Raw genomic sequence first — 25438 nt, forward strand, 5'->3', positions numbered from 1 at the left:
TCTACCCTTAATATAGAGTGTATCAGGAATAATGTATTTTAGCCTTCTCAGCCTTTTTTTTCCTGCATGGCTTATACCAACATCCTTATACAGGATGGATCTTAGACACCTTATCTTGTCTAACTTGTAGTTTGTTGTTGTGACAAGAACTGGGGACAGAGGTGAACTGAGTGTGTGTGTATATATGTGTTTGTGTGTGTGTATGTGTATGCATGCATGCGTGTGTGCATGTGTGTGCATGTATGTGCATGTGTGGGTATGTGTGTGTGTGTGTTGTGTGTGTGTGTGTTTATGTGTGTGTGTGTACATGCATCTCTATGCGTCTGTGTATATGTGTGTGTTTATGTACCTGTGTGTGTTTATGTACCTGTGTGTGTGTGTGTGTTTGGGGGGTCAGGGAGGGGTCTGTGTGACTGTGTTTATGTGTGTGTCTGACTGTGTGTGTGTATGTGTGTGTGTTTGTTTATATGTGTGTTTGTGAGTGTGTCTGTGTTTATGTGTGTGTGTGCGTCTGTGTGACTGTGTGTTTATGTGTGTTTGTGTGTCTGTGTGTGTTTATGTGTGTTTGTGTGTGTTTGTGTGTGCGCGTCTGTGTGACTGTGTGTTTATGTGTGTTTGTGTTTATGTGTGTTTGTGTGTCTGTGTGTGTCTGTGTGTGTCTGTGTGTGTTTATATCTGTCTGTGTGTCTGTGTGTGTTTATGTGTGTTTGTGTGTGTGTGTCTGTGTGTGTGTGTGTGTTTCCGTGTGTTGGCCGCCAGGGGGCCCCGTTCCTGTTCCGCTCCGCCCGCTCCCCCGCCCCGTGTGCGGCCCCGCCCGAGGGCAGCGCCGGGTGCGGGGCTGGGGCTTTGGGGGTTCGGAGTGCGGGGTTTCGGGTGCCCCGCTCCTCACGGCGCTCCCCAGGCCGGCTCAGAGGCAAACCACGAGTTAGAATATTTGGGTAAAGTCAATGTGATGAGCACGGCGTACTTTCCTTTTTCGAACGTTTCCCCCCTCCGCTGAGGGATGGCTTATGTAACTTGACACTGCGGTCTGCCGAGTTTTCCCAGTTTTCAGCTGACCGCATTGGAGTGGGCTGAATAAAATACGTGCAATTGGTGGTTTAAGAACTATTTCAGAATTTCCACTGGGCCCGTATGTGTTTACTTCTCTAAGCTCTCCTACGTAACCTATAGAAGTGCATAGTTTTGCAGGCAAAACCAGTAATTCTCCTCACATGTGGAAGACATTAAACAGTATCCGTTTCTGCTGCTTGTTTTGCATTCTTGCACCATCATTTATTATTTCAGAAAGTAAACATACGTGAATTACATATAAACAGTGAAGCTATAGGATTCTATTTTAATTTCTCTGTAGAGAGCAGAAATAAGGTCATGACTATGTCCTGGGAGTGTGAAGATTGCCAAAAAACACAGCAGATACTTTTCAGAGAAAAACAGTGCATGTCAAGCATCTGATGAGTCATAAAACCTCAAGTTAGTGTAAGCAGATGTTGGTTACAGCTCACACTGATGGGAAGTACATAATCACCACCCCTATAGCCACCCACTGTCCATTTCTGGTCCAAGAACTTCCCCAAAAATGTGTTTTTAATTTTATGGAAACCCTTCGAAATTTGGCACAGTTTTCAAAAGTATGTAGGAAAAAAAAAGTCTGCCAGAGGTTTGGCCTCCAACTGTGAAAACAGACGCTGCCTTTTCAAACTCCTCTCCTAGATCTGCTGACCAACACCCAGAAGAAAGAATTTACATTCTTTAAGAATACGGCAGGAAAATGAAGGTCTGTATGCTCCTGAATTCTGCTCCTGGTAACATTTACATCTTTTGTTTTAAACTGTCAGCTTTACACAAGGCCAGGCTCTGATGTGAAAATGTTTGTTTTAAAGAAAAAGGAAAGGGAAGTCTTTTCATATCTACTGCAGGGACATTTTTGCTTTTTGTTTGGATGGATTACAGCAGTTAGAGAGTGGGAGGATTTAATTTACCAGCCATAGAAGTGTGCTTCGGGCGATATTAGAAATGTAATTTTTTTTTTTTTTCTGTTCTGCAGACCCGGCTAAAAATCATATTTGGTGTGGTTATATGCCTTTTGCTTTCCTTATTACTTATGTGTATCATACTGCTTCCATCAAGAGGTAAGGCATTTCTAATCTAATGTAGTGTAAAACACAGTATGTTTAGCTACTGTGACTTCTAAAGTTCACAAAAGTTCATCAAATCACCTTTAGGATTGTCCTGTCAGAACTGTTACAGCTTTGTCACTTTACAGAAATGTACTGACAGCTGAAATATCCTGAAGGTAAAACTGAAATGCCAGCAGATGTTAAAACAAGGAACTCTTTGAAGTGAAAAGCACCTAAATTAACTTTATTGTGCATGATATATAGTGTTCTTAGTCAGGACTGCAAAAATAATTCTCAGATCTCTCATATTATGTAATTTTCTCTGTTAGGGGTTAGGAGATTCTGACAAACTGTTAGTAATTTTCTTTAGCTTGGTGAATTTGTATTTGGTTTTAAATGGTTGTGTAATAATTAAAGAAGTTCTGCATCCAATTACAAGTTAAACATTTTGTTGTAGATGGGGTATGATAAATTATTTGCAAATATATTCAGGATTGTATTTGAAAATTAAAGTCAGCATTGTATAAAATATGGATGGATAGTGTTCTCTAGTATTATTATGCCAGTTGTATCTAAATCAACCCCAGTGTGGTCTGCTGAGTCCTCTGGTGAAGTTTGAAGTAAGTGAGGTTTGAAATTTTGAGCATGAGTGGCACTAACTTGATGGTAATTTTTTCTATGAGAAGGGGATTAGGGGCAATACAAGTATTTACATGGCCCTTTCACTTTAGCAGATTAATTGAATGCCTCTGAAATAATTAACATTGTAATAAAAAGGTTGTATTCCATTAAGAGTACCTATTTAAAGTGATTTATTTCTATTATTATTCTCTGTTCACGCGTGGGCAGGGTGACTGAGATAAAGAAATCAGTTTTGTATTTACAACTAAATGTTACTAAATCAACCATCTGCTTAATCATGTGAAAGTTAAGTCCTATAGTTAATATGCAGGTTTTGTTAAAGGTGAAATCACTTTCCTTCCTGATATTTCTGTGAAATATGGTTATCATGGGTTGTTTTGTTGAGAGAAGTGTTGGAGGTTTCTGAAGCAGTTAGGGATGATTCTGCTGCGCAGCATGGGAATGTGAGGATGGATTATACCAAGGTGGTGTGCAGTTCTGGAAGAGATACCACCCCACAGTGATAGTTTAGACTTCTGCAGTTAATGGTGGGGTGTCAGGCTTTTTGGCTACCTTGAGCATGGTCCAGTCTGAGTTTTCACTATGAGGTAGATGTATGGTATGGGGTCAGACTTACTCATACCAAACCTGCATGTTAAGACAGGGAGGTCAAAATATTTTTATGAGATTTAAAAAAAAAAAAAAAAAAAGTAGTGAGAAAACAAAGAGCCTGGAGAACAAGGATCAGTTTGGCAGCCTGAAGAAGTTGCTGAAGATGATGGATGGTACTGTAGGAGGAAGTGAATTTATTTTTTCCTTCTGAAGTTATCAAATACCACTCACTGACCTCTCCAGTACCTGAGCAATTATGAAGAACTCTTGTCACCTCTGCAGTTTCTTCGAATAGTGACTTAGTAACTAGTCATGTTAAACATCACATTTGGCTCCAGTAGGATAATAAGGAGGTTTTCTTACTTCACATAGGATGATAAAGAAAATATCATACTTCAGAGAATACTTTTGAAGGAGCATTTTAGACAATTGTTGACACATTTTAGGCAATTGTGTTGAACACACAATTATGTTGGGCGTGTCAGAATATGGCTTCTTTTTCTTAGGTGGAAGGTATCTGTTTGAATGCCTCAACCTTTTTGAATTTTTAGTAGTCTACTGATCAGTTGTAAATAGAAGAAATATAAATTAATTTTGCAGTTACAAATATTGCAAGTTGAAGACAGACAGGAAATGGCTACATAGATGGAATGTTATTCCTACATTCCAGCTTTACCACTACTTAATTGAAAGGATGCGGAAATCTAGGAAGACAATTAATTGCATATGAGAAGTGTGCAGACGCAGAACAAATAAATTTCTGCTTAAGAAATCAGCAAAGGAAAATGTAATTTTTAATTCTAAAAGAACTGGAAGAAGTATTGAGTTATGGTTTTGTCTGCAAAGTTTCTAGTCATTTCATGTTCTTCAAACTTCTCAAAATGTGATACCTGGTTTTGTCTTAAATATACAAGAGTATAAAAATATCAAAAATTCTCAAAAGTTGTACTGGAAAAAAGTTTTCTGTTTGGAGAGGATATTAAGGGGGAAATACTTGCAGTTATTGCACAATTCTGTGGGGCTCAGAAGAGCAAGGTGGGCAATCTCAGTACAGCAAATGACCTCTATGCCTAAGAAATTACTGACCACTTTTTGACATGTCTTTGAGTACATGTGTGTGGTGTGACTTACCTGACTGTGGTAACTTAGCTATGATCACCCAACCCCAAATAGTTTAGAAAGGTTCTTTTCACTTGTACACTGGTGTACCTAGTCCTGTTCTTCTGCAGCATGAACAAGAAAGAAAATATCTGAGTGCAGTCGAAAAGCAATAGCAGAACACAGACAGAGACCATATGCATTGCTTGGGTTCCAAAATAATCTTTTCTTCTATTTTTAATGAATATCCAGAATCATGTTTCTCAGTGTTTCTGTTCCCAGTGTATGCTTGGCCTAGGCCTGAGGACAAGTCCCTCATTCTCCAATGTCCCAGATGAGATGATAGGGCATTCCTCCCAGCCAGGAAGTGGTGAGCAGCCGGTTCTTAGGAAGAGGTAGTGTTCTTTGCTACACCTCAGCCAAATCCATTTCCTGATTCAGTTAATGCCTTCCTGTGTTCTGATGCAAAGTCAAACCAGGTTGTGTCCGTCATTGTGGAAGGGAAGAAAAATAATTCCAGTTAGGAATTCAGTTGCTGGCACCAGCTGGAGGTTTTGCTGTTAGTTGCTGCTTTCTAATTGAAAATGCCTGGATATTAGACTGAAAACAGAAATAAAGAGAAAATCTCGTCTTCTTGGCCGTCTATCAAAGTTGGCACGGTAAAATCAGAGTTTATAAACACTCTGCTGTTGCTGAAGTTTCTTGCAATTGAAAATCATTGGATTACCATGGCAGTGTGCTTCCACCACTCTGGTGATTCAATCTTAGCTACAAGTTCAGGTTCAGATACAGTAGTGTAAACCTAGCTACAGTGATTGCACACTGGTGGCATAGAGCTACAGGGTATTAGAACAGAGTAATAAAAACCAGTATTAAGATGGATTAGCACTTTAACAGATTTCAGTCTGCTGTACTTGTGCTCACTGTAGTCTGTGACAATACTCCTAGGAGGCACTGGGTGGGCCTTTTCTTCCAAAATCTGACTAGTTTCTTCCAAAATCTGACTAGAAACTCTTCATCACTTTGATTATTAAATTATAATTAAGTGCTTACTCAAAACAGGCTCTGTTAATTTTCTGTGCTTATTCACATGCTGGTGGCAGAATAAAATCTCTAGTTTAGGACTAATTTAGTTACCCCAACAATCTCACCTCTCCAAGTCTATGCTTAGAAAACAATTATGATGACTAAGATCTAAGGTAATTTTTTATAGTAGCTTTTCTTTATAAATATGTTTTCTGAAACCTTGATTTTCAGTAACTAAAGGGGATTATAATGGTTTTTCCATTATTTAGAGAGAGACTTTTTTCCCATCTTGGCACCTTATGCAGTAGAGACGTTAGAATTGCTAGTAAACTAAAACATTCCCATTCTAGCATGCTCTACCTTTCTATACGCAGTTTCTGTTCCTACAGTAATAAAAGCTGGATCATACTGTGAAACATGATTTGTTCAGACTTCACCTTTTCTTCTCATTCTGAAGGGTGTTTTTAAAGTAACTTTCATTGAGAAAACAGAGATTGAGTGTAACACAGGTGTGGAAAACGTTCAGTTGATGTGAAGCTGAGTGTGACCAAAGTTCTGGAGCAGGGTCAGGAGTGTTGGAATTAACTTCTGATGCTGAACTGAGCTGTGATTTCCTCACGTTGAAGGAGTTTGAGCTTCAGCTATTCAGCATCAGCCCACAAAGAGGAGAATGGACATTTCAATCCAGAAACAGACTGTAATACCATGCTGATCAGTTTTCTTTTGGCTAGTCCTCTAATTGATGTTTGGCAGTGAATGCTAAATAAAATACATATAAAAATACATGTATGTTAAATACATATAAAATACATATCTGTAATTACATATATAAAATAACATATGCAGAAACCAGAATACTTTCAGATTATTATGTACCCTTGCTTTAATTTGGCAGGAATAGACACAATTTATATGGATGCACATTAGAACATGTTGTGGAATAAGCCAGCAGGCCTTGAAACCTAAAGCAAGGGTTGTGCTGGTTTACTCACATCCAATCTTTGAAAAGGAATAATCCTCATAATACAAACAGAATTTCACAGTGATGGATTGGTGTGCATAAAGTTAATCTGAGTTTAATATAACTGAAAGTTTTGCTTTCTGTTTTTTATTAAGCTCTCTCATGACAATGAACTGAAAAGTAAAGAAGTTATCTTCATAAAGCCAGTGGCAATTATTAGATGTTTACAGACTTTTATCACCACAATTATATATGTAAGTTGAATACACTCAAATGCATGAGTGAGTAATTATGATCATGGAATATATAAAGCAAGTTACACTGTAAAGCAAAATAACCAGTTCAGTGCACAGAAAAATACAGAGCTACACTCTGTAAATGAGTGCAAATGGACGACAAAGGATTAAAACTGAGACAGCAGGGTGGTGAAGGGAAGTGAGCAAAGCTGAAATTTGGTAAGCTTTCATTTCTGTGGTGGTTGGCTCTGCTATTTCCTTCCTTTTTGTCCCTGGGCATCTTTTTTCATCTTTCTTATTTTATAGAGAAACAAACCACAATGAAAGAATTTATGAAGCCTACCAACAGCCATCCCATTTAATGTCTGTAGAGTGCTGCAGACATGTAAAGTACTTTTCATGTTAACATCTGTTTTGTGAGCAGAGATTTTGGATACTGTTATTGAACAAATCTTTAGTTACAGAAGAAGGAATCAGCAACAACTGTAGGAAACTATTAAAGATGCTGCTGATATCTTCTGTTGCCTAGAAACAAGCATTCAAAATTATAAGTGCTCAAGTGAGAAAGAGTTGTGTTTGGATTTTTTTGTAATCCAGTGGTAGAAATTCAGATCTGAGTGGACACATTTTGAAAATGATTAGTAGTCATAATAAATCATCACAGAATATTAAGTATGTAAGGGTGAGATAGCTAACAGAGTGAAGGTTTAAATTAGAGCTGTGAAAATTAGACCAGTGATGAGAAATATGTTATTGCTTGTCTTTATAGTAAAAAATCCTTTTAAACTCAGAGAAGGAATAAGGAAATTTTACCAAATCAAGGTATGAAAAAGGACTGCAAATTTAAGCCTCCTATATACATAACCTTGGAATTAGATCTTAACAGGAGATTTCTTTTGCCAATAAGATTATTTACTTAAAGAATTTAAATTGAAAGATAGTGACAATTAATCATCACTCAATATAAATAGAATTGGATTCTTCTTTGGAATTATTTTCTGTGCATTTTTTAAGAATCTACCCTCTTCTGTGTTTATCATTAGTGTATCAAAGATCACTAATATATAGTCATGGTATTAGCAAGAGGAATTAACTTCATGTTGACCTTCTTGGGATATTTTCTGGACATATTGCTAGCTCAGAGTTTATATGGATAGGTTTTTTTCCTCTGGATTGGCATTCAGTTTTATTTCTTGTGACAGCTTTCTTCTTCATTAGTGCAGGCAAAGCTTGTGTCAACAGTCAACCTGACATGTGTATTCTACAGTAAGTAATAGTCACTTAGCAGAAAAAAATACGTATTATCATTACAAAGTACCATAGAAGATAATATGAAGAAACATTTCCCAGGAAGTCAGTGTGATCTTAACAGAGGGGGCATCTGTAATGAGCAATTGATGGAGCATGATATGAAACCCAAGGGCAACGAGTCATCTTGATTATCTGACTGTCATCTGAGAGGTCTGATGGAACAAACAGGGGAAGTGGCAGAGATCTACTAAGCTGCAGTGTGACATCCCCACTACCTCTGAAGACCATGGCAAAAGTGCCCTTGATTTTAAAGGAGAAAAAAAAATACATACAGAATACCTAGAGAAAGCTGCCATTGTTATGCTGCTGAAATTTAAAAACTGGCCTTTATCAGCAAAGTTCCTGTGTCTTTTGAGGATTAAGTATTTTGCCTACTCTCACTCTTGGGAACTGCATAGGTTTTGCTCAGGAACTGCACAGGATAGTCCAAATCCAGTTGATTAAGCTTGAATTTTTGTTTTAAAATCTGTCCTATCTTAAGGTTTTTAACTTTTGGAAGAAACACAGTCAGACAAAAGGCACAAAATCAGTCACAATTTTGTGCATTATTTTAATGCAGTTAACTGACCTGCTTAGAAATCAAAAATCTGAGTACCTTTCTCCTCTCCAGAATCATTGTCAATTTTCTTTCGCAACATTAAATGAAAAGATCAAATTTGGGTTCACTCATTCCTTACTTCTTCACATTATTTTTACTTGCATACCTTCATCAATTTTTTTCATGTGGCTACTGAGAAATTTATGTGGATGGGGATTATTTTGCAAGCTTTATCTCTGTCCTCTAAGAATGGCTGATGAGGCATTTATGAAATTTGGCAGTAAGGGTTAGTAGGCACATCCTGTTTTTTGACCACCTGCTGAACATGTGCAGGTTCAATATTAAAATAGTTGTCTCTACAAGTTTGTGAAACTCATGCTTTAAGGGGAAAGAAAAAAAACCCACCACAACAAAAACCTTTACTTTGTCATTTGTGTGAAAAAGGGGGGGGGTTGACTCACAGGATCTACAAATAAATGGGTCTGACTGAATAAATGACTGGGTGAAATAAATCAGTTTGTCTCGTTTCTAATTTTTTATTCCTAAAACTGAATCCTTCAGAGGTTAAAGGACCTTATCAGAACAGTAACAGAGAACTTTCCTTTCTGCTGTGCTTACTCTTTGCATATTTCCAGGATTATGGTATCCTCACTGTTCCATGGTACCAAATATAGAAAAGAGGAAATACTGGACTAGTAATTATTTCTTTTTCTTTTCTTTTTTTTTCCCACTTTCCATTAACAGAAACTTTCTGTCTTATTCTTAGTTGTCAACACAGATGATGGTCCCAGAGCTCTCACATTGGAGGATTATTTGAGTGGAAACTTCCAATATAAAACATTTTTTCCATATTGGGTGTCAGGTAAGCAAAACCTTTTCTCAAACATAGATAAGCCTTTCTAATATGTATTTCCAGACTGGTTTACACAGACTGAGAAATGTATTTTCCTTCCAGCTTTACTGTGAATGAATGCTAACTAGGAAATTAAACAATGTGCTAGTCAAAACTTATGGTTGAAATTTACTATTCTGTCAGTCATTCTAGAAAATCCAGGTATTCAATGTTTCAACAGACATATTTGAGTCAAGTATAAACTATAATTTTACAGAGGCCTTCAGTGTTTTATTTCTTTTACTGTCATGTTCATTGCAGCAAGTGAAAGAAATATGTCAATGTGTCAGTCATTCCTTAAGCAATCTCCTTTTTATGCTTTTCACAGCACTTTTTCACTTACCACTTGTAATGATTGAGGTATTCTGTCTTACAGGCCCTGTTCTTTGTTTTCAGTAGTACCTGGCTCTGCAATGAGCCCAGCTGTTCTTATCTCATTTAAGGAATGAGATACACTCACTGCTGAAATTCCTGAGTTTCAGGACATTGCATTGAAAACAAAGCTGAGTTTCTAAGTTCCTTAAGGTAGAGGGTAAAGACATGAAGTTAATTGCTGCTGATAAATGTGTTTGTGTATGGCTGAAATACCTGTTTTGTTATCACTGAATTGCAGCGGCATGGAGAGGCTGGAGCTGGACTGGATTGCCTTCGAGCACACACATCACTACCACTCCTATTGATGAGCTGCCTCAAGCAGTTACTGTTCTCTGCCTAGAGCAAGAAATGTAGTGCTGTTCACATGGATTCTTACCAAGCTAGTTTTATCCCATAATTATAGAACTGAAGTGAAGCCTTATAGGACATTGCTAGCAGCAGTTCAAATTTTACAATTAACAATTTGAAGTATGTTGATATCACTTGTATGACTTAAAATTTAGGTCACAATTTGTTAGAATTCTGTCTGAATGTCTGAAGGATGTAGGCTGCATATCACCTAAACCTAATATTCTTCTTCCCTCTTTATAGCTTTCTCACTTAGACTTATCTTTCAACAGTCACAAAGCTCACACAAAAGTCATGCCATAGATTCCATAGATAGTCATGCCTACAGCATTCCATATGTCTACTTCTCTTCTGAAACAAGGAGTTAAAATTGAATATCTCATCCTAAGGGTGTCTGAGATAGCACAAATGCTATTACACAAATCACAGAAGTTTCCTAAAAATGAGCACCTAACACAAGGTTTCAAGCTGCTTTTAAGCTTTTAGTCTTGCTCTTTAACTACACAAAGTATGTAGTTTCTTCTCTCTGTTTATAGAAGTGAAAATACTGATTTGAAGTTAAAATTCTGATCTTTATCCTCTACCAACCTATGGCTCAGGTCTTAAGCACAGGTAGGGTTAAATTCCATTGTCAGTCAAGGCCACCATCCCTCGACCCTCACTTTATAGAACTTGTGTGAGTAAGGGCAGTGTCATTTGTGCAACATCAGTTAAGTGGTACTGCTCTTGTCTATGGAATATAGAAATGAGAATGTTCTGGTAAAATGATAAGCAAAGATGTATTGAACATTTTCTTTAAAACATTTACATTTTAATGCTGACCTTCTAATGGGTCTGTCACTGGCATTCTTGATCAGACATTACTGAGAATAAAATCTGGCATTTACTTAAAAAGTTAGCTAGCTGATCCTATGAGCAGAGGATAATCTGCAGAAGGTAGTCAAGAACCCTAAAGACAGTGTCTTGATAACTCTGTACTTGGCCTTATTGAAAGAAAAACATTTTCTATGTAGATGCCAAAAGATACTTGCTCAAAATCTATTCACTAAAGGAGTATGAATATATTGATAAACAGCTTTGTTCTGTAGTATCTTCTGTGAAGGTAACAAATGTTTTGTCTTGTTTATAAAGATAATGAGTATCTACATCAGTCTGCAGAAGATGATATTATTCTTTACAATGTTGAAAGGAATTATGCAACTACCATCATGACTAACAGAACACTGGTATGTACCTTTGTAATTAATAAAAAGGCAGAAAAGTAGAGTTGCATTTCAAATCCCAGTTTAAAAGTGAATGAGACTAGAACCTAATCTACTTCTCAATCTTTCAGAAACTAGTTAATGCTTCAAATTATGTGTTGTCATCAGACCAATATTTCATGGCTCTGGAAAGCAATTATTCAAAGGTAATAATTTTAATATACCTCTTATTGAAATGTTTGATAACATGTAGTTGTTTTTTTTTGTTTATGATTACCATAGATAAATGTTTTTTGGTAACTTTCTTGAGACCGGGGCTAGGCTATGAGAAGGCAGCTGATTATTTGTAATTGGATTATCTTTTTCCTAGCTAATAATATTTTCTTGCTTAATTTATGCAGCTGTGGAGATACTCTTATACGGCATCATACCACATTTATGATCTCATGTATGGGTAAGGCCTGATATTTCTTACAGAGGGCTGTTGTGAATACACTGTAGTGGATGTGCTTGCAAGCTGAAAAACTGTAGTAAAGTGACTACCACTCTGCTTTGCTTTTGCAAAGGTTACCTGTTCACTTAAAAAAAATGTTCCCTAAGAAAATCATATATTCTTTTCATTTACTCGTCCAGATATCTGGATTGATTTATATTCCATACCCTAAAACTTTTACTGCTCAAGGTTCTAAATTTTTTTTTTTTCTTCTTTGCATAATTTTCACCCTCCCTATCTTGGCTACTTGAGTCCACTTCAGTCTCACACCTCATGTCTCCATGCCCTTCTACTAATTCATTCTTTTTATCACTGATCCAATCTTTAACTTTTCTAAAATATTCACATGTTCTCTAGAGCTTCAGTGATCTTGTAACAGTCCATCCTGCATTCCTCAAAAGTTTACAGCTTCTTTTTTTTCTCTTTCCCAAGACCTTCCCCAAACCACTCCTCTTTCCACCCAAATCCAAAGGAGGTCATGTGCTCATCTGCCTCCCCAGTCACCTTTTTATGCCATAAGTAGCAGCGTGACCAAATGCTTCTTAGTTCTGAGCAACAGGGGCTGCCCTGAGCTGCGCCATTCTTGGGAAACTGTTGGCTCAAGGTGACAGGAAAAGGTTGCTGCAGGCTCATGTGAGTGGAGAGGGACTGCATGTGGGTTGTGACCCTTAACAAGTGCTGTAAGTGCTGTTGTTATGCTTGGCTCAGCATGCTGTGTCCTGAGCTCACATTTCCCAATAACTTGCTGAGACCGTAATGTAGACTGTAGGTAGAGCAAATGACTGTCGATGCTTGTGCATTTGAAAAGAGATAAGGCTGGCTTCTTAGGCTTTTGGATAAGTTTTCAAAGGATTCAGTTTAAGCCTTTGCCAGCATTCGTGCACACCATCATTTTCCTGCATGTCTTGGTCTGCCTTAATTGTGCATTGCTCAAGAAACAATAAGCAGTTAGAAAATAAAACCATTCATTAATTTTTTATTAACATACAGTATAATGATCCATTTGCACTGTGCACAAAAAGCCATCTTAACTTCTTTCCTTTTTTTAGTGATTTTGTAACAGAAAATCAGCTTCCACATAAAATTCAGTATATATCCTGGTCACCCGTTGGACACAAATTGGTTAGTAAAGATAATTGTTAGAATGAATTTGCTTTGTGTGGTTAGAAGACATTTATCTGCCTTCAGTTTTTGTTTTGCTAGGATATATTTTTGACAGGTTTGTGTTTATTAATCTTGGCTGTGAGCAAGAATGACAAAGAAAACAGTTTTAACTTGTTAAAATTTAACTTGTCTGTGTCTCAATAGAAGATAATTCATGCTCTCTCTCTACATTAACATATTCCAGTTTGCTCACTGGTCTCTTATGAAGAATTGCCCAGAATAATTTTATATAGTATTAAATGTAGTTTCAAGGCCTGAAAATTGATAGATTTTCCTTTGACAGTGTATAACACGTGAATTTACTGTGGAGCTTTAGATATGCAGTATTTAAAATCTGTTCTAAAATTTTTAGTCTAGATTCTTATTTTAGTGCCAGATTCTTATTACAACAATGTTGCTTTCTCTTTTTTTTTCATAGCTCCTTGATAGCCAAGTGTATATTTCTCATTGTAACAGAGCTATCTCATAACTAATTTAGAAACTTCTTTTATTCTTGATTCCAAAGCATCAGCCCAATAGTAGTGGATTTTTAAGCTGCTTATCCATTATTGAAAAATATTTATGCAAGAAAAAAATTTCAACATTTCAAAAAATACCCAAAGCTAAATATTTAGCCCACTGGGCTAAATATTTATAAATGGAAATATTTATAAAATATAAAATAAATATTTATAAATTGAAAAATTACTAGTATTTTTTCCATGTTCTACCAGAGTATCAGTTCTCTCACATTACACATTGTTATTTTCTTTATCAAGAATTCTGAAGACAGAACACAGTGAAGACAGTTTCCTGTCTTTCTAGTACTAATAGTCTGTGATGTTTTTATAAAATAGCCTGGAATTGCTCAAGGCCAGGGTGGATGGGGCTTTGAGAAACCTGATGTAGTGGAAGGTGTCCCTGCCCATGGCAGGGAGACTGGAACTAGATGATCTTTAAGGTTCTTTCTAACCCAAACCATTCTACGATTCTATGGTTCTGTAGTCCTTGTATCTGAGAGTTTTAGGGGTTACTTTGTTTTTCATTCAGAGCACAAAGTAGTTAAAATGTTGCGGTGATGTTGCTAACAAATGCTGACAGCTTCAAAATGCAGGATTTGCTAAGAGACTGATGTTTCTGGTGCCCATGTCCATTCATTTGCTTGAAATTTAGAGATATCCAAGACTTGCAACCATTCCTTACAAGAACTCTCTTTGGGTAACTGATTTATTAGAAAGGAACAAACCAGCCCAGACAGAGTAAAGCCTTTTTTGTCTCTTCTCACTTCACCTAGGCCTTTTGTCAGATTTAGGAAAGTCCAATTATTTTCTTTTCAGTCACTGTGGATTTGTTTTAATCTACTTTTGGTGGAACAAGATGAAAAAGTCACACAGAAGTTTGAGGGTCTCTTATAAAACACAGCAGTTTGAACGAGTTGCAAAGGTTCTAATTTTTTTTCATGATTTCCCACACACAATGTATCATTTATTTGCTGACATACCTACCCTTGAGGAATTTGCAAGGCCTGTTAGTGTAGCATTTATTTCCCCTTCTGTATCCATTAGGTATTGTTGGTGTAATGCAAGAGCATTGACTGCAGAAGATCGTACTCTAACCCCTGCTAGTGACTATAGTCATAAGAAATACTTTCTCTTCTTTAGGTGTATGTATATCAGAATGATATCTATTTGAAACAAAGTCCAAGAGAGGCACCAATTAAAATAACTAGTGATGGAAAACAGAATGAAATATTTAATGGGATTCCTGATTGGGTCTATGAAGGTAAGTAGATCTTGAAGGGCAACAACTAACATGATAAATGCTTTGTTTAGGTTACCTAGTTCTCACAATCCATTCTAAAATATCTGTGATGATACTTTTTCAGAGCCCTAGATTACTTCATTTCCTTATTGTATTTGCTGTACAATGACTGAATTTTGTATTCATAGTGTGTAACCGAAATAATGAGTCTTTTTTACTGAAACTGTGTCAGAACTGTACAAATTTGGCTTCCTGCTGATGCACAGGCAGTGGCTGGGAATTAAGCTTTAATGGGAGTTTTACTTTTGGTGGAAATTTGGCACTTCAGTGCATCTCAAAAAAATTTAAGAAAAAAAAAAGACATGCACACAACAAAATCCCAAGTGAGTTAAATTGGATCTGTGTGCCTCTTTTGAGAGTTCTTAGGGCCTTTCAGAATTGAAATGTATCGCAGTACATTTGATGTTATTTATTTATTGTAACTGTCTGCATGTCTAGGTTACTGAGTAGAAGGTTGAAATGGATTAGAAGACAGATTACAATGATAAACTATTATTTTATTTGTTTTTCCTCAGAGGAAATGCTAGCAACAAAATATGCACTGTGGTGGTCTCCAAGTGGAAAATATTTAGCATATGTACAATTTAATGATTCGGACATACCAGTTATTGAATATTCATATTTTGGTGAGGACCAGTATCCTAGAAAAATAATTATCCCATACCCAAAGGTATGTTTTATCATTCTTTTGACTTCCTTTCTATTGAGAAATAAGTTATGAAAATGATAAAATTAACAGTTCTTAAGAAATGGTTGTATTACAGTGGTTAAATCCATTGTGGCTTAAATGAAAGAAAACAAACTTGGGCCAAGTTCTGAAAAGCTGCACATACATTCAAAATGTAAATATAATATCAGTGAAATAAATGGAATTACCCACGCAAGTAAAAAGCCTGTGCAAAAGTGCATGCTTGCATGGTCAAGCCTTGTTTTTTTTCAATTCAGTTTATTTATTGTGATGTGCTAAGTATGCAGTTGTTATTTTTCATTACAGTAAATGAATTATGAGACTTTTTTTATTTTTAAAAATAAAGGCTATGACAGCTTCAGTTTATTTGCATACTTCATAGGGCTTTTTGGTCTCAAGAGCCTAAGGATTTTAGTTGCCTTCTAGTGCCAGATGTAAGGCAAGACAGTTTGGGGTTGGCATTTCTTCAGCATGTATTAGAAAGCTCTACTGACGTCATGTTCATATGATTGGAAGGGATCATATTAATGTATCATAAGAAGTTGCTCACCTGTCAGCTGGGTGGGTTACAGCTCTAAGGTAAAACTGGATGGTTTTGACCACACATGGGGGAGAAATAAAACACTAATAATGTATGCAATGAATAAGCAACCATGAAATCAGTTTAAGCAACCATTTAACAGCTGGGATGTCAAACAGCACCTGCAATCATGTGAATGTACTCGTGGAGTTTTATGCCAAAGTAAGTGTAGTGCGTGCTGCAAAGATCCACACTGCAAACAGAACACTGATTCCCATCATGCACATTTTCCATGTAGAAAGGCAGTATATTTGACTTTTTAAAAGTTTTTATTCTTTATATATTAAATGACGCAAAATTAAGTAATGTACTGCTGCTGTAGTGTCACTCTGAGATCTTATAGGACCACATTTGCCCTGTTATACACAACTGACTATGTATTTTGTAACCTATATACTTTCTTGCAAAAAGTGTTGTAATTTTCCTCGACCTGAATTGTTCAGAGCCTCATTTGAATAACCTGGTACATTTTCTTTGAAGGCAGGGGCTAAAAATCCTACTGTTAAAGTGTTTATTGTAGACACTACTTATCCTGAAGTGTTTCATCCTAAGGAGGTGCCAGTTCCTGCAATCATAGCATCCAGGTAGTGTGCCCTCAAATATGTCTTTTTTGTTTTAAAAACGTTTTTGCCTTTGTGTTTTAAATGCTTGAACCTCTGAGTTGCTCTAACAGGGGACTGCCATATTAATCTCCTAGAAGGATCAGAAGCTAACTAGAAATGTTGTATTTTGATTTAGCCTGTCCATACAATACATTGTTATAAAGGACAAAAAAGTACCCTAAAGCAATGGAAGCTTTGCTTCTTCCACAGAACAATGTGGGGTATACAATCTGGGTCAATGCTGCTATATTCCTGTTGTTTATTAACCACCATTTCTTTCTTGTTTTATTTTTTAGTGATCACTATTTTACTTGGCTTACTTGGGTAACAGATACTCGAGTCTGTGTGCAATGGCTAAAGAGAATCCAGAACTTTTCAGTCTTAGCCATTTGTGACTTCAAAGAACATTCAAATACTTGGGACTGTCCAGAGGTAATAAAGTTGGAAATATAAATTTAAAATTGCTGAAATTAACATTTACTAATCCCTGCCATAATTGCATTTTACAGCATTTGATTACATTCATCTTTTACCTTTTTTCAATATTTTAATTGCTGGAGAAGGGCTGAAAACATGTTATTTACTCCAACAAGAAATTGAATCACCAAAATATTTTTTTTATGAGGCTTAAATAACAACCAAAGCAACAAAAACCAGAAGAATGCTATTGAGAAGTTTTAGTACTGTGGTTTAGTTCCTTCTTGCTTTATGACATCCAAAAATGGAACCGTATAGAATCTGTATCATGTTTTAAAAGAAAATCTGGTTATACCATATTGAAATTTGATCCTAAGTCTGACTAAATCATGTCCTTTATGATTAATGTAAAATTAATTGAAAGAATATACTGATTACAAGAGGGGAGCTTTTCAGGAGGAAGAAAGTCTTCTGTTTTATCAAGCCTACAGTTGGAGAGAGCAAGCAAGTTTTCAGAAATGCAATCAGATCTGAAAAGAAAACTTCAGTCTAATTATAATAATAGGTCTACCTTTTGTTTAAATATATCATTCTATGATTTAGACAGTTTGGAAGGAAAATCATGTTCTGCTGAGCAGAACAGAGCTTTGTAAAGCCTGAAGAGTGTAGACACTGGTAAATTTATATATATTCTGAAGGAAAGACAACCCTGAATTTAAGTAAATCTAGTATAGAAATCTCATTTATTGTCTCTTAGTATTAATGGTGGTTGCTTGTCTTGTTCTTAGGGCTGATGGTATGGAACACATATGAAAACTAGCATTAGGATGAAACCTTAAACTAATGGAAAATAAAAGGCAAGAATATTTATAAAAGTGTTCTATATAGCTGATAAATTGTAAATTCAGAGTTTATTGACACAACCTTTTCAAACTGAAAATAAAGTTTATTCCTCTGTGATACAATAATTGTTGCAAATTTAAATGGAAGTTTAGGTCCTGTTATTTCAAAAGCATAATCATTGAAGTAGTTTTCCACAAAGAACTATCATAATATATTAGGAAAAAACATATTTCATGCAGAATTTGAAGTATTTCCTAAGTAATTGTTCCACTTTATAAGTATTTATTAACATTAAATTTCTATCTTGCCTTCACGTAACCTATATTTTAATAACTAAATATTTTAACACACAGAAAAAGGTGTAAGGGTTCTAGGATTCTACTATAATCCACCAAAGTACTTTAACACAAGCTTTTAACTTTTAGCACATAACCAGTGTTATTTATTTCAGTAGGTCTGTTTATGTGTTTAAAATTAAGCATGTGCTTAATTGCTTTGCTGGAACCAGACCAGGCCAATTAACATCTTGCAGGACTGTGTTCATGATCCTTGTTTAATTGCATTTCTCCGTGAAACCTTATTTATGGAGTCACTACTGACGTTTCTATAATTCTATATTTATACAGTGATACAATGCTTTTATCACATTAAAGTTTGCACAAATGGCCAATCGAAGGAGTGTGAACAGATGGGAGTGTTGCATTAGCTCTATTTGCCATTAGAAAGTATATCTATCTACATTTCCTTTGGCAAAAATAGTTCTCTTGTTGAATTCAGATTGCATTGAGTTTCTAATGTACAACAATCATGCTAGGATTTATGTACTTGAAAATAATAACAAAATGTAATCTACAAGATGTTCCTAAAGTGTAGATTCATCAGAAATGTTCACGTGTTCAGGTCCTGCTCATGTGAATAGACTGCAGAAATAAATATTACTTTAGCAGAACTATTCGTGTGAGTAAAAGCTAGGCATGTGTTTGTGAAATTGGGATTTCCTATAACGATGCCAGTTCCCTAATTAAATTCTGTAAATAATTTAATACACAGAAAAGTCCCATAAAAATCAAGGGGACTACTCATATGAAAGAAGTTAAATATATCCCTAATGTACTATGACATCAAGATCTGAGTCTTAATTTAAATAAAGGAAAATAAAGTTAGATGCAGATATAAAACAAGGCATCCCAGTTTTCTTATCTTAAAAAGAAATAAAATGCATCTTCTGATTTAATACCTCAGTGGAACCCCTGCAAAGTACTAAACAGTCTTCTAAGGCACAAATACTGCAATTTTTTTCCTTAATTCTTCTTTATAAATACATTATTTGCAAGATTTTTTTTAAATCAGACTCTTTAATATCTCTAAGCCAAGCACCAGATCTGGAGACCCTAGATTTTTATGTACTTTACTTAGTTAAAGTACTTGGCATGTATTTTTAAGTTTTTTAAGGTTTACATTTAAAAGATATACCTAGTAGTCACATCATCCACTGTTATAAATCAACATCACAACTCTGAATTGAAACAAAATATGAACCAGCTGGAAATATGAACTAGACTTCCAATATTATTATTCCTAAAATTATTTTATTTGTTTTTTTAACTGAAAAAATCATGAGATTAAGTATTTGTTCATTCTTGTTTCAGTGAAAAAGTTAGATAAGGTTAAAATAATTACTCTAGATTTTATTTAGCTCTGATGATAGCTGTTAAAAAATAATAGTTTTATTAACATAATGACATTAGTACAAAAATATTATTTACTTCAGACAGCCTTCAGGTCCCTGCCTAAACCTTTATAGCAAGTATTCTTAAATTGTCTTTTACATGTGGCTACAGATTTGTTTATTTGAAGATTCTGAATCTCCATAAACTCAATCTTCTTAAAGACTGTACGTTTGATTTTGTTTTTCAGAATCAGCAGCACATAGAAGAGAGTCAAACAGGATGGGCAGGCGGAGTAGGTTTTCTTGTTGTACTCTGGTTTGATTCACTGAAAAGCTACGGCTTTCTGCATCTTCACATCAGTGTTTTGAAACATGAAGCACCCTTCTGAGTCATAACAAGACTAGTGCTTAACCCTGTTGCACTGTAGGACTGAGACTTTTAATACTGTGCTAGATGTAGTATCTGGCTACCTGCTTTCTGAATTTAAAAACCTGTTTCTGCCTGCGTTTGAAAATCTTAGACCAACTGACTAGACAATACTGAAGGAAGGGAAGTCATGAAAACAGGTAGATTTATAGTGAAATCTAATTATTAGAAGCGTCCTGGAGGCTAAGAATAGATGTAAAACTCCTCTAATGACACTAGGGCAAGGGATCAGATTGGCTATCGTAGTACTTGAAGAGTAAAACCTGCCCATTCATAACAGAGTTCTAGTGCCAAGTGCTGCACATCTTCAGCTTGGGGGGAAACCCTCAAGGTAAGACACCCCACTTGCAGTGGTAGGTGATACTTCTCTGTAGCTACCTCTGAGAAAAAGAAATTTTTCTCCACCCAGTAGAGACAAAACCCATATCTTTGGAAACTTGCAGTAAAAACAAACCTACAAGGAAATTTTAAGAGCATGAGATCAGTATTTGCAATCATATAGTCCAACTGTGAATATGTACTATTGCTTATATTTACTTCTGTTATGCAGGCAGGGCAAGTTAACAGAATCCAGTGTGCAGAACCTCACACTGTGCCTGAATGTCCCGCAGGGGACTTAACTGCGAGCTTCGTTTTCAGTACACTGTCCTTTAGGAGACGTGTTTTAATATGAAGATCACACATTTGCAAGATCAATTTTACTTCATCCTTTTCATTTTTTTGCCACTTCTCTTGAGATTCTCATGACAGGCTTTTATTAGAGCTAAAGAAATTACACATATGCATAAATACCCTCTTTAGCTTTTATGGGAGTTGCAAGCATTTGGAATCACAGAAGCAACCTCCAGGACAATTTACCTTGTGGTCACAAGGTCTAGTTTAGCTTGGGTTAGTATTCTTCAAAGCTCATACTCACTGCAGGAGGTCTGGTGCTATGTTTGAAATGTTTGCAGATCATTCATCTGTCTTTGTGTTTTGAAAGTAAAACTTAGAGTTGCAGTAACTCAGTCTTGACTGACAATTTTAGTAAAGAGGTGGTTGTTGGAAAGGAAGCAAAAGTTGAATGATTTTATCTGGAATAATCTGTTCTTTAAAATTAGTAGAATAGCATGGGAAACATCTGATATCCATTTGTTTGGTGCTGTGTTCATTGAAACAGTTAAACTCTGTGGTTCACAGACTATTGAGTCTCTCACCATTCATGAACAGTGGCTTTATTCAGAAACTAATATTTTAAAAATCACCTTTATCTGTTTTTAAATAACTAAAAAAAGAGGTCATTCAGAATATAGAAATTATTCCACTTACATGTAGAGAGCTCGCATTTGTGGGGTGCTTGAGGTATCTGTACTATCAGTTTAAGAAATCTGACATGACAGGATAGAAATTGTAATCTGTAATGAGTGGGAGATTGAATATCACAGGTAAACACTTGTACAAAGTATTTTGTCCCCTTTGAACTGATTTTAGTATGTGCACTATAACCTGCTTAACAGCTCGGACAGTCTTACATCTCATCTATTGTTTTTCTTCCATTGTTTCAGTTCTTTGTTTCTACACCTTATTTTACATCAGACAGCAGTTCATACTACAAAATTTTTAGTGACAAAAATGGTTATAAGCATATTCATTACATCAATGGCTCTGTGGTAAGTCAAGCAAAATGTTCTACACTGATCTACTGTAAGTTCCTGAAATAATTCTACAACATTCAGTAACTTAAATATCTTTCTACACAGGAGAATGCAATCCAAGTTACAAGTGGAGAATGGGAGGCAATATACATTTTCAGAGTAACAAATGATGCAATGTAAGTGTCGTGAAGAAAACAGACTGTAAGTGACGGTGGTAAAAGAAACACAATCATTTGAACACCATTTGTTAACTCGTTAGGTTATAACTCGGTATAATTTGTTTTTTATCTGAATTCGTCCACAACAAATTTGTATGCAAAGGCACTGCATAGGTTTGCAAACATGGTTTACTTCTGAGAGATTCTCTTCAAATTGTCCTCAATTTTCTATTTAATCACCTCTCTTAGAGACACTTATTTAAAAATAGTTAATTTATTCATGTATTTAATCCTTACTCAATTTGCAGTTACTCATCTTTTTATGATGCCTCATTCAGCTTACTGTATAGATAGATACAGCTTACATAATTGGAATGATTAGTTTATGAGAATTAAGAAAGAACTCCTATTTATATGTCTTATGTGTCATCTGATCATAGTTTGAGCAAGGATTTATTAAAATAAAAGGTATATAAGCTTAACTACTCTTCCATTGCATGCAGAAATCTCAAAAAGTCTAAATTAACTTCCAAGACGGCATTTCATCTTGCTGCTGGTTCATAGGTCATAACTTTGTGGATTATTTATTAACATATAAATGAATTTACAGTTTCTATTCAAGCAATGAATTTGAAGGCTATCCAGGAAGAAGGAATATTTACAAGTAAGTGTTATCAACATTATCTTAATGATAGTAGGTTGATAGAAGATATCTATGGATTTGTTGATAAACCAATTTAATTTCAAGTTGTTTAAAATGTAATTTCACAAGATGTTTTAAATAAATCTTCACCTCAGATTATATCTGATTATTGAGGAGAAATAACATCTAAGGTTTAAGTAAACTCTTGGGAAAAAAATTGATAAAAAGACCGACTTTTTAAATTGAACTGTTCTGAAAGTATGGTGCCTGTGTTCAAGAATGTGATGCAGACACGTGGAAGTAAGTTGTGGCAAAATAATGATTGCTTTATTTTATTTTTCTCCTAGAATCAGTATTGGAAGTAAACCTATAAGAAAACAATGCATTACTTGCAATTTAAGAAAAGAGAGATGTCAGTATTACACAGCAAGATTCAGTGAACGTTCTAAGTATTATGCCTTGATCTGTTACGGTAGGTATAGCATGGGAGCAAATATATAATCTATTGTTCTTTCAAATTTATCAGTACTATAGTTAATACTCTAGTTATGTGGTCAATATGTAAGAACAGGGAGGTTACAAACTAAAAAAGAAAGAAAAAAAAAGTATTAAAGGTTCTCCTTTTGTGTATTTCATATAAAGTTTGCTGTTCTTCTGATTCGGCACTGACTGATCAGCTGAAAAGTTCCTTAGAATTTCTGTTGAGCAGAGAACGAAATGTAGCAAATAACAACACCTTTCAATCATTCCTGCACAAAACAGTCAGTAAGGTCGTCACCGTGTGAAAGGCACGTACCTTCCCAAATAAGATGTGACATGTTCTCAGAAGAATGTTTCACATTGTTAATTCTGCATTTGCCTTATGTAATCACATCTCAGGTATTAACTAGATGTCACTTCGCCTCTAGGGCAGAAGAGTTTACCAGTAGATTTAAAGGTCCTTCTATTATGTTTGCTAAGCAATGCCTGTGTGTATGCAAGCCTTAGTACACACAGTACCTTATGTATGTTGTGCAGCAGGGACTTGTGGGTTACACAGCACAGAAGATTCAGATCTGTGTGTCAGTTTAAGCTCTTTAACTCCTCTCAGTTACCAATGTTAATGTAATATACACTACAACACCAGATTCCAGCTTCAAACTGTAAAGTGCCTTCTTATTATTCTTATGACAGGTCCTGGAATTCCCATTTCTACTCTTTTTGAGAACCATGGTGATAGAGGTACTGCAAGTATTCTGCCTATTTCTGAGCAATTGCTATACTGCTTTATCTTCACTATGCAGATCCTATAATACAATATTTAGACTTGTAATCAAGAAGCCTTTCATCTTATTTGATATTAAAATATCTATTATCCTTCTAAATTTCTTAATTAGTAAAATCCAAATATGAATGGACACACTGATGCCTTTATTTTAATTCCTGAATCCATCATTTTATAGGATCCTGATCGGTTCCCTGTTTATCCATTATAGATAAAATGAACATCAGCAACTCTTTGTCTACCAAATTTTGAGTCAAACTTTGTAGAAAATATTGTGCTTTACAAACTATTCCTTTTCACATTTGGATGAACACAAGACTTCCTGCTTTCTTTCATGAGGCAACACTACCTTATACAAAAGGTGTGCTATTTAGAGTTTGACCTATTGTGCTGTACTAATTAGAATTTGGATCAATGACTTGCTCTTCAGCCATCAGTAGAGATGTCAGGGAAGAGCAGAAACTCTTTCAGATGATCAGTTCAAATAACTGCTTCAGACAAAGGGTAATTATTGATTCAAAGTGGGATCTTCAGCAAGATTCAGAGTCCTCATTCTTTAAGTAGCCTATCAGTGAGGACTGTTTGCAACCAAGCCGAGGAGGAACTTTCTAACAATGAAAATATTATTTGCTCTGCGGTGAATTTTCTGTCTCTGTCCCTTGTTTTTCCCTAAAAAGTCACCTTCAACTTAAAGCCCTCAGTCCCTGAAATGTTATGAAAACTAGCATGATCCTGTATAAAATTTCAGTGACTTAGTATTCCACTTCCTTCCCCAATAATCACTGGAAGTGAACTGGTGGTTGTAATGGTCCTTGCAGTTCATCCTGTATTGATAACCCAGATCATTATTAACTGAGTGATGTCTGACCAGAAGACACATGAAAGCATAAGGAAGACAAATGTCACAATATTGTTAAGCTAAATTAATCTGTGGTGGTCCAGGTAGAAATTAATTAATTGCAAAATAATATTATTTAGACTCCAGTAGCAGTTGGTATATCTTAGTTTTTAACCACTCAAAAATGCTTGCAGATGGAGAAGATTGGTTAAAGTGTCTATTGCAGCTATGCTATAAAAACACTGTGTTCTGGTGTTTCTTTTGCAGAAGGTTTAAATGCATGAATTCATGTTCATGCATTTTTTTCATATATTTTCATGGATTGTTTTCATATATAATCTATTCTCGTAGCTCTCTGTTTTCCTTGATTCATTATTACCTTGTTTATCAAGGGCCCCTACCATCAAACTGTGAATTGCATGAAATGCAGCTAAGTGCCCAACTGCAATTATGTGTTTCTTAACCTCTCTGCAGGAGAGAAAAGTTTCATGTAATGCATTTTCACTACAGGTTTCATGATGCCTCACTCAACTGTGCTATTATTCTTCAGGAAAAAAAACAAATTCAGGCTTGTCTTAGACTTTTTCATTACCTTTTATGGATTAATTTTCCCTATGTCCCTTGCTTTCATAATCTCTTTTATAGTACAAAACTATTTTTAGTGAATCCATTTTCATTGCAATTGGCAGCATTTTGATATCACCCATGAATTTTAGTAGGAGATGTGCAGGTAAACTAATATACATCAATTTGGAAGGTCCTTCCAGGATGCCTACAATTCAGTTGTAGTATTGGGCAAGTTTCAGGAGTTTTGAGGGGAAGTAGGGAAAGGGTTCAGCTGAGTTTGGGTGAGTATCCAAAGCTAGGATGATTTTTCA

The 25438-nt window shown here is 35.6% G+C and overlaps 1 protein-coding gene across 2 annotated transcripts in view; it reads left to right on the forward strand.

Moving 5' to 3' along the window:
• The first annotated feature begins 1534 nt into the window (after positions 1 to 1534).
• Positions 1535 to 25438, forward strand: part of FAP (fibroblast activation protein alpha) — a 39483-nt gene continuing 15579 nt past the window's right edge. Inside the window, exons 1-17 of one of the 2 annotated variants that reach the window (XM_050340127.1) lie at positions 1535 to 1777; positions 2048 to 2132; positions 9290 to 9385; positions 11270 to 11364; positions 11472 to 11546; positions 11742 to 11794; positions 12883 to 12955; positions 14638 to 14758; positions 15313 to 15467; positions 16546 to 16649; positions 16964 to 17099; positions 19845 to 19889; positions 21568 to 21672; positions 21763 to 21833; positions 22426 to 22479; positions 22806 to 22930; positions 23632 to 23679. In XM_050340127.1, coding sequence (XP_050196084.1) covers positions 1772 to 1777; positions 2048 to 2132; positions 9290 to 9385; positions 11270 to 11364; positions 11472 to 11546; positions 11742 to 11794; positions 12883 to 12955; positions 14638 to 14758; positions 15313 to 15467; positions 16546 to 16649; positions 16964 to 17099; positions 19845 to 19889; positions 21568 to 21672; positions 21763 to 21833; positions 22426 to 22479; positions 22806 to 22930; positions 23632 to 23679 — 1447 coding nt within the window. In that variant the 5' untranslated portion in view covers positions 1535 to 1771. The remainder of the gene's footprint in view (positions 1778 to 2047; positions 2133 to 9289; positions 9386 to 11269; positions 11365 to 11471; positions 11547 to 11741; positions 11795 to 12882; positions 12956 to 14637; positions 14759 to 15312; positions 15468 to 16545; positions 16650 to 16963; positions 17100 to 19844; positions 19890 to 21567; positions 21673 to 21762; positions 21834 to 22425; positions 22480 to 22805; positions 22931 to 23631; positions 23680 to 25438) is intronic. The other variant, XM_050340128.1, reaches the window with a different exon arrangement.

Source organism: Myiozetetes cayanensis, unplaced genomic scaffold, assembly GCF_022539395.1.
Source record: "Myiozetetes cayanensis isolate MyiCay16 unplaced genomic scaffold, myiCay2020 scf9, whole genome shotgun sequence".
Classification (NCBI taxonomy): Eukaryota; Metazoa; Chordata; class Aves; order Passeriformes; family Tyrannidae; genus Myiozetetes; species Myiozetetes cayanensis.